The 15,032-nt window shown below is 52.8% G+C and overlaps 1 protein-coding gene across 1 annotated transcript in view; it reads left to right on the top strand.

Moving 5' to 3' along the window:
* Positions 1-9,750, top strand: part of RGS6 (regulator of G protein signaling 6) — a 491,338-nt gene extending 481,588 nt beyond the window's left edge. The window contains exons 17-18 of the mRNA XM_081830314.1: positions 168-234; positions 8,848-9,750. Of these exons, the coding sequence (XP_081686440.1) occupies positions 168-234; positions 8,848-9,014 (234 nt within the window). The 3' untranslated portion in view covers positions 9,015-9,750. The remainder of the gene's footprint in view (positions 1-167; positions 235-8,847) is intronic.
* The last annotated feature ends 5,282 nt before the right edge of the window (positions 9,751-15,032 follow it).

Raw genomic sequence — 15,032 nt, 5'->3', positions numbered from 1 at the left:
ATGAGTCCCATACGCTGCGGACTTGCATGGGCCTCTGCGCACGCTTTGCATGCCCGCTGCGGCTGTGCGCATGTCTGGGCAGGGGCCCCCCCGAAAGCTGCAGGTATTCTTGGTTTCAGCTGGATAAGTTATTCTTCACTTCCCTTCCTAAAAACACAATTGCCTAGTGCTGCTGGCGCAGAGTCAGAATGGCCGCTGCCTTTCACCCCCGAGGTGGCTTCCTTCCAGCAGTGGGTGAGTGATCCCGGCGTCCGCACTCTCTAACCTTTTTTGGGACCCTTCTGCACAGAAGGTGCTCCAAAATCCGGAAGAGATGATCTGTTTGTCCGTGGCCTTGTCTCTGCCTATCACTCTCGTTCCCGCACCCTTGTTCCAGGAACAGTCAGCAGCATCTAGTTTTTGGTGTCCCCATTTTTCTGCCCCCCCCTTTTTTTTTTTGCACCTGTAAGTTTTTTCTTCCTAAGAGGCAAGGAGCCAGGGGTCCAGAAATGATGCTAAGATGTAAGTCCCTTGTCCCAGAGGCAATGTGCAAATAAGGTCTTTAGGTACGGATCGCTTCTCCCGAGCCCCTAGCAGAACAGGACAGAAATGCTCACTACCTTTGACGATGCTTTTAAATCCAACAGCAGCATCCTTAGGCTTACAGCTTCCATAACCCTTCCCCTGTGACCCAGGGCCAAATCCTGCAGGAAACTTGGAAATCTTACATTTCTACGTCCTTGACCATCAGGGGAGAAGAAGGCTGGGCGAGTACCTATCCTCTGTCCCACGGGCACCAAAAGCATTACAGCAACATGTAAAAAGGGTCTGTAGGGAAGACCCCTTGACCCAAGTTTCTATCGAGAGATCTCTGAAAATGCTGCTTGACCCATCCCCTGACGCACTTTTTCAGGTTAGAAATACATGTGTGATAAATAACTGCTGCAGCGCATTCCTGGTGGTAGGGAAGAAAGAGAAATAAGCCGGCCTCCTTTGCATTTGTGTCCAAACGGACATGGACATTCATGGAAAGATTATGCTTTGGGGCGGTGGGGGACAGTCCTCATGTTGATTGCCTGTGCCTTCTAGGCTCTGCTCTGGCAGCTGGCTTAACCACGGACCCCAACCTACGGATGAGTTTTGGGTGAACACGTGTGTAGGAGATGAGAGGTGCCCTTGGGAGGCAGAGGTAGAGTCCCCATGGTTCTGCAGGAGAGTCACACACTCCCAAGCAAATGATTCCTCCTGCTGTCTCTTCCACTAAACTTCAGTGACACTCTCCCCTGGAGCCATGGACAAGGGTCACTTGAACGTCCTACTTGGAAAAAAGCATCACGATGTTGCTAGTAGCAACACAGCCATGTCCCGGTTTCCTCGAGTCTTTTGACCTTTGCCTAATTTGGAGTGAACCAGAGCTAAGATCCTAGAGTACTTCTGGGGAGGAGATGGAGGAACAGGGGCAGAGGAAGGCACACCTCTGAGGGGCCTCGCAGGTGAAATGCCCCCCTCTCCACTCCACTCCTGAATCCACCAAGAGCTTCCCTGGAAGCTGAGTACACAGAGAGCACCAGGGTTGTGCAGTCAGAACCAGAGGAAGGAGAGATGGAGATCTGATATGAAAGCGGGGAGGCATGGCCCCTGCACAGGAAGAACACAGGTGGAAATGCACAGCTTGGAAAGGAAGCTGGGGAATCTGTGTCTGGGCATTGTGCCCCCAGCAGAGGGCACAGCTGCTCTCCCCCTTGTCACTCCTGCATGCCTGCCTGGTTCCAGATTTGTCCCTGCCTAGCTGGGGGACCGTGGAAGAAGCTCTCCCACCAAAATTAGCTGGCAGAGGCTGGCCATTGCAAAGAGCCCCAAAAGTGATAAGCCCGATGGAGGGCAGGAGTCTGGGGGCCAGGAACACCACCCACAGAGGGCTTCCCCCCCACCCAGCCTGGCTGCGACACCCTGATTTAGGCACTTGGTTCTAATTGGAATTGGTTTCTAATTAGAGTAAGGCAGCTCCCCCTGCCCCTCCCGAGAAAGGTAAACAGTACCCCTGCTCCTCTCCTCCCTGGGACAGTTGCTGTGGCGACCCCAGGGGCAGCAGCACCAATAACATGAGGGCACAAACAGAAGTGGTAGCTTCACCTGGCCCATCCAGCAGGTGCACCTTAAAGCCACATGCCCCAAGCAGCGGTGACGGGTGCCCCGGCTCGGTGCAGTAGCCAGTCTCACTTGGCCAGGCTTGCCAGCCAGAAGGTGGCGCCTTCTCTCTCAAGAGAACCGAATGTGAAGAGGGGAAGAACCTCAGGCAGAGCAGAAATGCTTGAGATGGCCTCAGGCATGTCCAGGGGTGGAACCTTCTTTCTCAGTAAGGTTGAGAAGATCTCCCTGGGCTGCCCAAAGAGATTGCCTGGTGGAGATGGGCAAGGAGGAGTCATTAGTCTCTGAGCATTTCCATCTGCCTCCTTCCTTGAGAGGGATGGCCACATACAAAGTAGAAAGCGTGTGGCTCATGAAGGCTGACCCGCTTCGCTCTGCCACTGACTAGCTGTATGCTCTCAGGCAAGGGGCTCGAGCTCTATATGAGCCTGTTTCTTCATCGATCCTGACACAATATATCCTAAGACTTTAACCTAAGATGTCCTAAGGCTTTAAACTGGCAAGGAGGGTGTGGACATTAACACGAGTGTCTGTACGATGCCTGGTGTGTTTGACACACAAGAGTGGTTCGATGTTCAGTCGACAGGTGGCTGTTAGTTACAGTCCTCGGTAGCTAACCCGTACCCCCGGTAACGGGCCCATCCCCACCACTCACCATCAAGGTCTGTGCTAATTGAAGAGGAAGGCCCTTGAGAAGGGAGTGTACCTGGGATATTGATGCCAGCCCATTGAGCAGGGGTGAGAAATTCAAAGAGAAAGTCCCTAGGAGATAGATCATGGGATAGGTTGGTTCTTTCACATTTAGGACAGTTAGGAGCGCTGGCGACTTACCTTTTCTAAATTAAAATTAAAAAAAAATTTTTTTTTAAGGAAAAAAAAAGCACTGGTAGCTGCCAATATAGGCTAGAGTAAGGTTTCTGAAACTGCTAACAGTCCCAGTAACCATTTATGGGAATTGCTTTCAGAAGATACAACTTACAGGTAGATTCCATAGACCCACAATTTACATGGCAAAATCCGGTTGTTTGTACCACTGTAAGATAGTGACCTGTTTCAAAAGAATCCGTTATTTTTATTATGATCATATTCCTTACTTTTTAACAGGTTTAAATATACAAGAATGAATATTAATTCTTCAGCCAGTGAACTTTTTTTTATTAATTCAAGTTTCACCTATTTCTTGATTTTTTTTTGAGCGTTGTTTTATGTTTGTGGTATCTTATTTTTAAAAGTCAAATAGAATATTTTAAAGCCAAATAAAATGCCCTTCAGCTCCTGAGAGAGATCAGAAAGCTTTGCAAGGAGCCAGGAGTAATACAGACCCCAGGAATGGATCTTGTCACAGGCTCCAGCCCCCTACTACTGAGGACTGAGGAAGGCAGAAGCATCCTCGTCCCCCCGTGCGGTTCTGGCCTAGCCCTGCTGTGGATTAGCAGTGTGTGATCTTTGGCTAGTCCCAAGACCAGGTTTCCCCCTTTCATCTTGCCCCACCTTGCCATGAAGTTCAAAAGAGGGCGAGTTGATGAGAGATGGAGAGTTGAGAAGTTTTTTGAAACTCTTCTGTATTAAGTATGGATTTTCCTCCCAGTCCTCTGCCAACTTCGAAAACCCCTACACTACCCCTAGCAAGTGGCTCTCTCTCCCCAGCTTGAAACACCATCAAGAAAGGACATGTCACAGAATTCCTTATACACCCTTTTGAAATCATTCCTTTTGTTTTGCTCAGTGGAGAAGGGGCGCCAGGGGGCACCAACCTCCAGGGAAGTCACCCGATGAACTCAGGCAAGTTCTTGACTTCTCCCCTTCTGCCAAACCCAAGCCAGAACCCTTACCTCCCTACCTGGCTCTCAGGCTCCTGACTGCTTCCCTCAGCAAGGCCCCCCCAGGCCTGCTATCACATGCTCACTCATCATTTATGAACCCGAGCATCATATTTACTCATGGGTAACCTTCAGTCTCCTTGAGAGAACAGTTCATCTCTGGAGCCTCCCATTTCCTGCCTACTGAGGTCATTTGGTGAGGCCCATTCAGCAAAACCCTATTTTCATTAGCAAGGATGAAAAATGCCTGTATCACAACAAGGTGATCAGTTTGGATCAAGGCACTAGACACAATGTTCCAGATTGGTCCTGTTGCAAGTTCCAGTTCTTCTCACAGAGGAACCGGGTTTCTCCTACACTGGAGTAGGAAGCCCCGGATTGAGCCAAAAGGCAAAGTCACGGGACCTGCAACTGAAAAAGAATAAGGAGTGGGAAATTTCAAAGCAGAGATGTGATAGCCGGATTTTGTTTCCCAATATTTTTTTTCTTTTGAGGGTAATTACAGATAGCAAAATGAACAGATCTGAAGTGTGTGGTTCAATGAATTTAACAAATCTATGCACCACTGTCACCTACACCCCATGATCCTGGAAAGTTCCCTCATGCCGCTTTCCAATCAATTCAATCTTTCTCCTCCAGAGGCAACTACAGTTGATTCCTAGCCCCATAGTAACATGGATTTAGATTGGGTGGACCTGAGATCTGTAACTTTGGTCTTTGGTCATCTGGGCAAGTCAGCTTGAGAGTCTCATCAGCAGCTCAGATGTCTTTACTCCCTTAGCATTGAGAAGGGTCCTGCCTGAGTCCCTAGTGCTTGGCTCTGCTGTCCCCAATATGCCACCTAACCCCAAGGTTACTCTCTGAGCCACAGCCCTCCTTCCAGCCAAAGAGTGTAACATCAGTGTCCCAGGTAAGTAAGTGGCAAAAGCTCTTGGTAACATGGATCGTGCATGCTTTGTTGATTAATATCTGGAAGTGCAATGCACAGAGCCACAGCATGTCAAGCAGCATGTTGATTTTTCTTAAAGCACGGCACAAAAGGGAGACATTCCTTTTGTGCATTTCCTTTTAGAAATGAAGGATTCCATGACCACCTTCTTCCAGGCTTCTAGCCATCAAGATGGCCACAGAGCTGAAATGATTAGTCAGGGTGGAGGGTGGACGTTTGTGAACCCAGTCCATGAAACTGAAGGATCCTGATCCTCTTGGGTTAACTTAGCCAAATGTCTCGAAGGTGAAAAGCACTTTGTCTGTATGCAAAGCTTTGGTGTCTCTGGAATGTACCTTCTGCAGTTCAGTTCTTAATCACTGTGTATTTTTTCACTTGGACAAAGGCTGCCTGCTAATAGCATTTTCAACCACCTTCAGCTGCTACGCTCAGCTACGACAAGGCCTCGGGCTGAGCTGGCTGCCCTTCCTGGCACCATGATCCATTCCCAACTGACCTGCGCTGGGGAACATCACACATTCACACCCTGAAAAAATGGCTTCCCCCGTCACTATACAAGATGCCGGGTGGAAATAGAATTACCACACTTCCCTTCCTAAGTGTTTCCTACAGGATCGTCCGATTGAGGCAGGGAAGGGGGTGAAGAAGAGGGAGGAAAAGAGCCTGAGAGCGTGCAGGGCAGGAGCTCTCTTCTCTCTGGACAGAGCAGGTAGCTCAGGGGCTCCCAGCAAGCCCCTAGCAGCATAGACCTGGGGGCAGCTCATCTATGAACACAGGTAGCCTCTGCTGTCAGATCCCTGAAAATTACAGGAGCCTCAGCTCTTCAGAAGAGAGGCAGCTGCTGAGCCAGTGTGATTGCAGGCTTTCTTCCCCAAAGCCCGAGGCCAGGCATCTAGCCATGCCTGCGTCCTGCATGAATAACCACCTTCCAGCCCCACCCGGGAGGTCACTGAGTAGCGGACAGATTGCAGTTGGACTGAGCTGCCCCCTGAGCGGACCTGAAACCTCACGACCTCCTTTAGCAGCAGAACTGGCATTTGAAAAATGTGTGTGTGTGCAGGGGTGGGGGGAGGGAGACAAAAATGCCAAGGAACACCACCTGGATTGCTGAGAGGCTGGGAACAATCTCAGGGCAAGTTCTCTAGGCTGGCCTCTGAAGTCTTGAGAAATGGAAGCAGCTGGGGGCAAGAGGAGGGGCAGGCTTTGACGGCCGGCCACAGGGCCTTGGAGTCAGAGCTGTGAGGCTGAGCTCCAGGACTCAAGCAGGAAGAGATTAATTAGTGCCTCCAAGCCCAGCCCAGCCCCTTCTACAGAACAGGGAAGGGTGGAGGGTGGAGGACCTCGGGGCCAAAGGCACCTCAAACAGATAGTCCCATAATAATCCAGATACAGAATCTTCAACCTACAGCCCTCTCTCCAGCCAAAATGACCTCACTAATGAGGAAGAAGCCATAATGAGGGTTTGGATGCCTGGTAAACCTCACCTTCTTTGTTTCTGGGCTCTTAACATACACGCTAGCAATAGACTGTTATTCAGGAGCTTTACTGATTTTTTTTTTTTCCCACATCCGCCAGCTCAATCCAAGCCCGAATACCATGTATGGCAAAGCCAAAACATATATATTTGGTGACACAAATGTGATTTGTTGCCCTGGTGGAAAAGGGACAGAAGGAGAAGGGGAGGAGCCAGTATTTGGGGTGTGGTTCCTGCAGCAATAAGGGGCACCGGGAGGCAAGCAAAATGCCGCTTTTGTGAAAGCACATGAGCAGGGATGGACATGGGTGAAGGGGCTGGGGGAGGTTTGTTAGAACGCTCAGACCAGGAGGCCCCTAGACTCATCAGCTCCACATTTCCCCCGAGAGGACCCCACACACGTCCCCACACTTGCTGCCTTCAGGCTTGCATCAAGAAGGCACAGTCCCAGGTGAACCAACAAGATGACAAATGCCTCGAGCTCCATCTAAGAAAGGGCAGTCAAGGAGAGCACCAGCCATGTGTGTGCCTTAGAATCCAGGGCTGGAACAAGTCCTTGAAGGGCAGCCTCTGCCAGCTGTGAGCTCTTGTCCCACCTAACCCACTCTACACAGGGGAATAGCCACCCTGCTTTTAGTGATTTGCAAAGACTGGCACTGGAACCCTCTAGGATTAAAAAAATCTGATTAAAAAATCCTTACCCTTGTATAAATGTAGACTGCTGCAGGCTAAGTTTAGTGTATTTGAAGATCCAGATAAGGTTGCTATTGGGAAGATTGTGTGTGTGTGTGTGCGTGCATGTGTGTTTAAAATAGGGGAGAAAAAAATGAAGTTTTGTCTCACTAGTGAAAATGAGGGGTGAAATAAAAGGGGAAAAAGAGCAAGGGGATGTCGATGCAGACTTTCCAACAGCTCCCGAGGGCAGTTCCATTTCTGGACAAGCTCCCGTGCATGCCACTGGAATTCTCAAAGTCAAGCTGGCACGTCCCTCTATGGAGAGTTAAGCCAGATGACACATTGTCTTGCATCCAGCAAACTCACAGCCCTTGTTCATTTACTAGATATACCCATTATCCATCAATTCATCAATCAGCCGGTTTATTGAGTACTCTACCAGGCTTCACAAACCTGATCAATTTTTTTTAATTACATCCAGCTTGCACTCAGTCAAGCCCAGTAAACAAGATGAGCCCTCACACCCCACTTGGAAATGAACATGAGGGGCCGCTGGTCCTTGCAGTCCCTCACTACCAAACACCACAGCCCATGCTGATGAGGACCACGTGCTCCCCTTTGCAGATGGCGATGGTTTAGCTGACCGGCTGTCAATAATAGCATGGGTTTTGAGTATTTTCTCAGACACAGTGATCAGTCTGCTCGGGTCCAGCCACACTCTCCTCTAGACCCCTGTCCGATGTTCTGGATTTCTTCAGAGGGTGAGCAGGGAATGGGCACGGGCTGCGTCAAGGGAAATAAGCAGAATGACGGAGACTCAGTCATCCTCCTCATCCATCCTCATGGTGCCCAATCCCACATCAGAGGCTCCTCGGCCACCTCCTCCCAGGCACAGGAGTCGCTGGCCTCTCTCAAGATCTCAGTGCCTCATGCACCAGGCCTCACGGTCCAGTTCAGTTTTTTCATTTTCAAGAACTGCTACATGGCAAGTGAAGGGCTTGTAGATGTCCCGATGTGGAGTCATCAAACTCAGCCCCTGGGTACCACACACAGGGAGCCAGGAACACAGGACACGGCAGGAGCATGTTGCCCTGGGGCCTGTAGTGGTACCTGTTCGCCAGCCCAGGCTCCCAGCCTTGGCACAGGCCCCTATATTTCCACAGTCCCAGAACTTGTCATCAGGAGGTCGCCAAGCCTGTGTGTCTCTCCCGGGGAGGGCTCAATCCTGCCTTTCAGACAGGATCCTAGGTCTTCTGCACTCTTCTGCATTCCCACATCTCCTGCCTTCTTAAGACTAGTTCATTCATTAGCTTCTAGTCACCCAAATCCTTAACCATCACCTGTGTGGGTCAACCCACTCTCCCTGATCTTACTACTCCTCAGTCCACCTTTTCCTTCCTGGCTTGAACGAAATCAAGTTCAGGGGCAGCCCACAAGCATTAAGAGATGCTCTACCTAAAAGTGAAAATGCCTCGTTTTGGGGTAAGTAAAATTCCCACACCCCAAAAAAAGACCAGCAACACACGTTCACTCCCCACCCCGTGCCCCAGAGCCCTGGTTGTTCCAACTGTCTGCAGTCAAGGGCCCGAACCCAGAGATCAGCAGGGTCCGTTAGCTAAGTCGTTTGGCCTTCGGGGCTCGTGCAGCAATTAATTCACCTGTCTGGCTCTCTGTCTCGGTCTCTGTCCCTGTGTGTGTGCGCGCGCGCGCGCGCGTGTGCATGGTGTGCGTGCGCGCGCGTGCGCGCGGTGTGCGTGCGCGTGCGCGCCTGTGCGTGCCAACTCTGTCGCCTGTCTCTGCAGGGAAAGTCGCTGGCGGGCAAGCGCCTCACCGGCCTGATGCAGTCCTCCTGACGGTTCCCACCGCAGGGCCCGGGCCCGACGACCCCACGGGCAGGCGGCGGCGCTCCACCTCCGCGGACAGAGTCTCCCTACGGGGAGACCTGGTCACTGTGAAAGAGAAGGAGTGAGGGCGAGCACGGGCAGCAGAGGGGAGCCCCGGTGGGTGACCGGGGACACCAGAGAGAACAAGTCCACAGAGCCCGGGGTCGGCCCTGTTTACAACCCTCTCTTCCTTGTACAGTTGTGCGCCGACAGCCCGTTCTCGAGGAGGTCCCTGGCCCTAACTCGTTCGGGGCACACCACCTCGTGGGGCTCCTGTCGTGACTATCACTTGAGATTCTAATCTTCTTCCCGCCACTCTTCCCTCTGTCTGGGGGATCACGCCTTCCGGCACACGCGAGAGGGACCGGCTGGCCCCGAGCACATCCAGTGTTACGCCCCGCCTCCCCGCCTCCGGCTCTGGGGCACCCACCACCACCCCCCCGTAGTGACGGCCACTGTGTCCCAACGGCCCCCTGCCTCGCCCCGAGTCTGTGTAAGGCCCCCCGCGCCACACGTCCGCGTCGTGGCGACCGTGCTGAGCAACCGCGCGGATTGCCTCAGTTCTGCCAGCCCCCCCCCCCCCGGAGGCCGGCTTTCCAAGAGGTCCCCACGGGCGCGGGGCTGCCCTCTGGTCCTGTCACATGCCTCAAGGGTCCCACACCAGAGGAAGCACCGGCGCCCCTGAAAGAGCTTGTAGCTTGACAGCCGTGGAGGTTCTGACCATCTTTTAAAACATTTATTACTTCCTAACTCATTCTGTTTTTGCCCCCTTCTCCTTGGCTTGTTCCCTCGTGTTTTACTCAAAATAAACATGGCCATGAACTCAGGGGCCCCTGGGATCCTCCCCTCCGGCAGCCCCGGTGGAAGCTGGGAGAGTTCCCGGCCCCGGGGTGGGGGGCGGTGGCTGGGTGGTCCAGCTGGCAGCTGGGGCCCACCCTGTGGCATCCTGACGGGCCCCTGGCTGGGCCAGGTCTCAGTTGTGTCTGGAGTTGCGGCTGAAGCTGCAACAGAGGGCCTAGGCCAGAGCCAGATGCTTCTCGGACAGCCCAACAAAGGCACCGCGAAACAGAGGTGGTCCCCAAGGGAAAAAGCAGACACAAAGCAAAACCTGCAAAAAACCCACTTGTGCTCCCTTCGTGTGTATGTCAAAATGACTATCTGCCAATCGGCCGGGAGGTAATATATGTAAAGCACTGAATCAGGTGCCTGGCGCGTAGTAGGTGCTCAGCAAACGGTAGCTATTACTCTCCTCATTGTCACTGTCACCATTGTGACGCCCGTGAGCCCTCAGACAGAGTGGTATTAAGCAACAGGTTTTTGAATTCGGACACTCACTCCACCTGCTAGAACTAGCCTCCTTCGATCTATTTTTGGCCATAGGTGAAAATTTTCCCTGGGGAGTGTATAAACAGCAAACATAGAAGCAAAAAAAAAAAAAAAAAAGTGATCACTGGTATTTCTTTACTCATGTAGGCAAATTCACCAGCCGGTGACCAAAGGCTCATAAGCTTGTTTGCAGACCCTGCCTCCTGGGTGCTTCCGTGACCATCCTTGCAGCCCCATGTCTATGCTGTTGTATGTCTGATTCCACGGGGCCCTGTCCCCACGGCACCAGCCTTCCATCCTTCACAGCAGGGCCACTGTGGGCATTAGGAGACTTGGCTAGGGTGGCACCCTTGTGGGTTCTTGACCACTATGCCTCAGTTTCCCCCACTGGCAGTAGTTGCTCTCTCTACCAGGTACAGTAGCTAGTAGATGACATGTGTTGGGTCCTCAGGTTGTCTCCAGTGGTGGCAATATAGACCCAGATTCCCATCAGGCACTCCCACACCCTGGTTCCACACAACTTCAGCATGGGTCCTGGCCCTTGTAGATACTCGGTAACTACTTGATGAGTAAGTGAATGAGAGGAAGCCCTATTCCATGTTATGGGGTCTTTGGACTCCTCTCCTTGTCCCACCCGTTTTTATCTCCTTGCTTTTTCACACAGGGCTCCTTTCTCAGAACCAAAATGCAGCCCAAGCTTTTCTGCAACCAACATCGCCCCAAAGAAGCTCCTCTCTGTCAAGGGTCCACAAGCTGTGTTGACATTGAGGCACAGGGTATGTGGACAGAGGAAGTTCTAGAAGAGTAGGTGCCTTGGTGCCCTCAGCTACCCAGGGCAAAGGCCTGGCTGCCTCCTGCCCTTCCCCATGGGCTGTGGACAGGGCAGGGCTGGCTTACCCAGTCCTCCTGGCCTCTGCTCCCGAGCGATACTGGCCGACACGTGGCCAGCCCTGGAGGTCCTCAGAAGGCCCACTCAGAGCCAAGTGGACTGTACCCCTGAGATGGTGCAGGCTGAAGGTTTCCAAACACCCCTGGGGACATCCAGAGGGAAGGGCGGGCCAGCAGGCTCAGTAGAGGTAAGGGTGCTCCGGTTGCATTCAGACCCAGAGCAATAAACCCCGTCACCCCATCTCCCAAGCAGGCGTGCTCGGTCTTGTGACCACCACATCCTCCCCGGTAGATTAAGCCAAGCAACGCAGGGGGTGGGGGGTGGGGTTGCTCTGCCCAGTTGGCCAGTCCAAGGTCAGTCTACTGTGCAGACCTTAGAATGCAAGCACACTTGGAAAATATGATCTTGGCCAGTTCCCCATTGGCCTGGTCTACACAGCCAAAACTTCAAACCGGATTAGACTTCCGAAGGCAGTTCCACAGCAAAGCAGGTCCCCCTGCTTCCGGAAGCTTCCTTAGCTCCCCTGACCGGGCACAGTCTCTGGACCTGGGACTCTTCCCGTTGAGAGCTCCCAGGACACAGATCATGCTGGCAGCCCCACAGCCAAAGCTTCAGGGCAGCCACAGAAGCAACCACCCCGCCAGCAAGTCAGATGCACGGGTGCCAGGCACCGGACATTGGACTGGGATCACCTTTGCCTCATGGGAAGAAGAAAACTTGGAGGCTGGCAAGTGCAGGCGCTCAGCAACAGCCAGAGGGCTCAGCCCAAGCAGCAGGAACAATTCCGCTGGGGAGAGGGCTCCTTCCCTTCCAGAAAGTGATGCTTTGTTCTACTGTCAGGTGTGGCTGTCCCCCAGGGCAGTCAGGTGAGCGGTGCCCCTGGCCCACCAAGGCCGAGGGGTCAGGTCCAGGCCAATCCCCCAGGGTCCCGCTCACCACTCTGAGTTGCTGCTGAGACCAGTGGACGTGTGGGGACGTGCTCCAGGCGTGCTTCTCCTGGCAGGATTGCTGGTGTGTTCAAACTACCTCACCAACAGGACACTGAACCAGGAGGCTGCCACCCAGCCGGCCTTTTGGCTATTGGTGGAAGTTGATGTTCCTCCTAAAACGCACCCTTCCCATTGTGCTCCAAATGCATGGGCTTCAAAAGCCACCACTAAGAAGCCTTGCCCCACGCTGGAAAGGATAGCAGGCTGTTGGTCTTCGGACCTTGCAGAATATGTCGGAGGGAGGTGTTCCAGCAAGGTCCAGGAGCTGGAAAGCTCTGGGGTTGGGGGGAGATAATGGGCCACGGGCCTCCAGCAGGGCTGGTCAAGCTGAGTATGTAGCAAGGACCCTATGTGGCATAGTTGAGTAGTGATCAAATGAATCCCCCATAACTCACCCCGGGACCCTCTGAAAAGAGTTCTGTGCTATGGTCATGATGGCAAGGACAAATGCCAGCAGCCTCCTCATTAGTACCACCCAGTGATAAGGCCTCCCCTGGGCACGACCCAGGGGCCATCAAGTAGCAAAGTAGCAAATGTAGCAATAAGGGGCTTGGGCCTTAAAGGGACGGGGTCCAAATGATCCAGTCTTGGCCCTCTCCCCAGTCCCAAGGAGGGCTCAGAGCCAGCTGCTGTCACCTGCCCAGGGAGGGCTCCTGGTCTATATACTATGCTCACTCACAGCATGAACACAGACACGTTGGAATGGCCTTCTCATAGTGCATGTGGTTCTCATTAGTTTATTTTTCTGGAATTTGGGGATTGGGACCCCAGAACCAAACATGCTGGTACAGTCTAAAAATAAATGACTTGAACCCACTCTAATCCAGCTAACTCTGTGTGGCTCCTTGGTTTGGGGGTTTATTGGGCAGGATTTACTGCTAGAAAAAAAAATGTACCACCTCTCTTCCTTCTCCACTCCCCACCATCCCCATTAATCTCACACACACACACACTGTTTCCCCCTCTCTCCCTAGCAGAAAGCTCAGGAAAGCCAGATCTCTGGGGTGTGGGACTCATCCTGGCAGGTTGGGACAATGGTGTCACCGGAAGGCTAGAGCCCCAGACTCTGCCAAGTTCTCTTTGGCTGCATGGCCCCTATGCCCCCTTGTTTGTGCTCAACCACAAAATCCAGTGGCCTGATGAACACCAGCAGTGGCCAGACACCACTCTGATGCCCTTAAATAAAGTCCCAAGATTGAAGCCTGCTGCATACAGATGATGCTCCTTATAGGGAGCCTCGGTTTCCTAAGCGACAATCCCATCTCCCACTAATACTGAAGCAGCAGGGTTCTGAGAGCCTGGAAGTCAGGTTGACAGGAGGAGGACAAGAATGAGAGAAAAAGGGGCCACACACTGCTGCAATCTCCCCGTTAACAACAAGCCTGGTACCTAGCAGCTCGCTTCGGTGGCAGAAAATTTGCTTCTGAAAACAGGAGTGATCTTAGAGCCATGGGAATGGGTCCTCAGTCACACCTGCATGGGAACCAACTCGTCTCCCAACCCCTGGGCCACCTCCCAGAGCGGGACTTCCTGCCCCATATAGTCAAGACCAAATCCACACCAGCCCCAGCGCCTGAATTGTCAAGGCTGTAGTGTATCCCGCTGTCAGGTCTTGGCCCACCACGAGAAAGCCTTGCTTCCCTGTCCTCCCGGATCAAGGCCACCACCTCCAGGGAACCCAGAACTCCTCCCAGAACCCAGCAGAGCCATCTGGCTTATTTCCAGAATCTTCCATTAACAAGTGATCACCGTCTAGGTATCCTGATCTGCTCAGGTCCAGGGTGGAGGAGGGGATTGGGACTGCCAGTTATAACACGAAGAGCTGTGCCCACCTAGGAATGTCTGTGATCCACCCTGCAATCCTCTCTTCCCCACCCCTTTTTGGGGACTTCTGATGCAAAGGGCATTGAGGTTATCCCTTCCCTTGGTGCCAGCTTCCAATTGCTCATTAGTCCCAGCTTCCAGGGGATCAACAAGCCGTCTCCTAGGACCTTTTCTGGGATGTGGCAGCCTCCAAACTCTGTGGCTTGGAGAAGCAACCAGGAGGCCCTCTGAGGGTCATGTCCCCCACTGGGCCACAGAGTTCTGATGGCATGCTTTCCCTCAGTCTGCCTTCCTGAGCAAAAGTGCCCACGTGGTCTGATATCCTGGTTTCCCTTACTGGGACTTCCAGTGCATGCGGCTGGACCCCTTTCCCTGTACCCAGCCCTTCAGCACCCGCTGTGGGATCACAGGGTCTGTCCCTGACCCCGTACACCAAGGGGCAGGGCTCCCTGGCCAAGGAGAAGCTACAGGGGTTGGCTTGTTCTAAAGGGGCTCAGGGTGGGGCATGTAGCTCGGCACGAGCTCCATCGGGAACAGAGTTCTCTGTTATGCTCCTTTTCCCTTAAACTGTGGACTCTGTCCCCCCAGGACCCTGGAGCTAGCCTGGTCAGGTCGGGCTTATTTCAGTTGACAAAAGAGAGAAACAGCCCCTGATTGCAGAGGCTGAGCCACACATCCTTGCTTTAAGTGTTAGCTCCCTTTTTGTAAAACAGGGATAAGAATTTTAAAATCTTAGGGTGCCTGGATGGCTCAGTGGCTCAGTCGGTTGAGCGTCTGCCTTCAGCTCAGGTCATGGTCCTAGGGTCCTGAGATCGAGTCCCGCGTCAGGCTCCTTGCACAACAGGGAGCCTGCTTCTCCCTCTCCCTCTGCTTGTGCTCTCTCTCTCTGACAAATAAGATCTTTTTTAAAAAAATAATTTTACAATTTAATGGCTGTCGTGAATGAGATGTGCCTGGCACATAGTACATGCCCATGAAACGGGAGCTGGTATGAGCTATTGCTGCATCTGAGAGAGGTGCTGAGAGGTGGTGAAGGTGGAGCACGTTTGCTTTCCCCACAGCCTGGACCCAGACAG

This window comes from Leptonychotes weddellii, chromosome 9 (assembly GCF_054177405.1).
Source record: "Leptonychotes weddellii isolate Sample4059 chromosome 9, ASM5417740v2, whole genome shotgun sequence".
Classification (NCBI taxonomy): Eukaryota; Metazoa; Chordata; class Mammalia; order Carnivora; family Phocidae; genus Leptonychotes; species Leptonychotes weddellii.
Note: the sequence above shows the minus strand (reverse complement) of the source record. Positions and strands in the feature narration are given on the sequence as shown.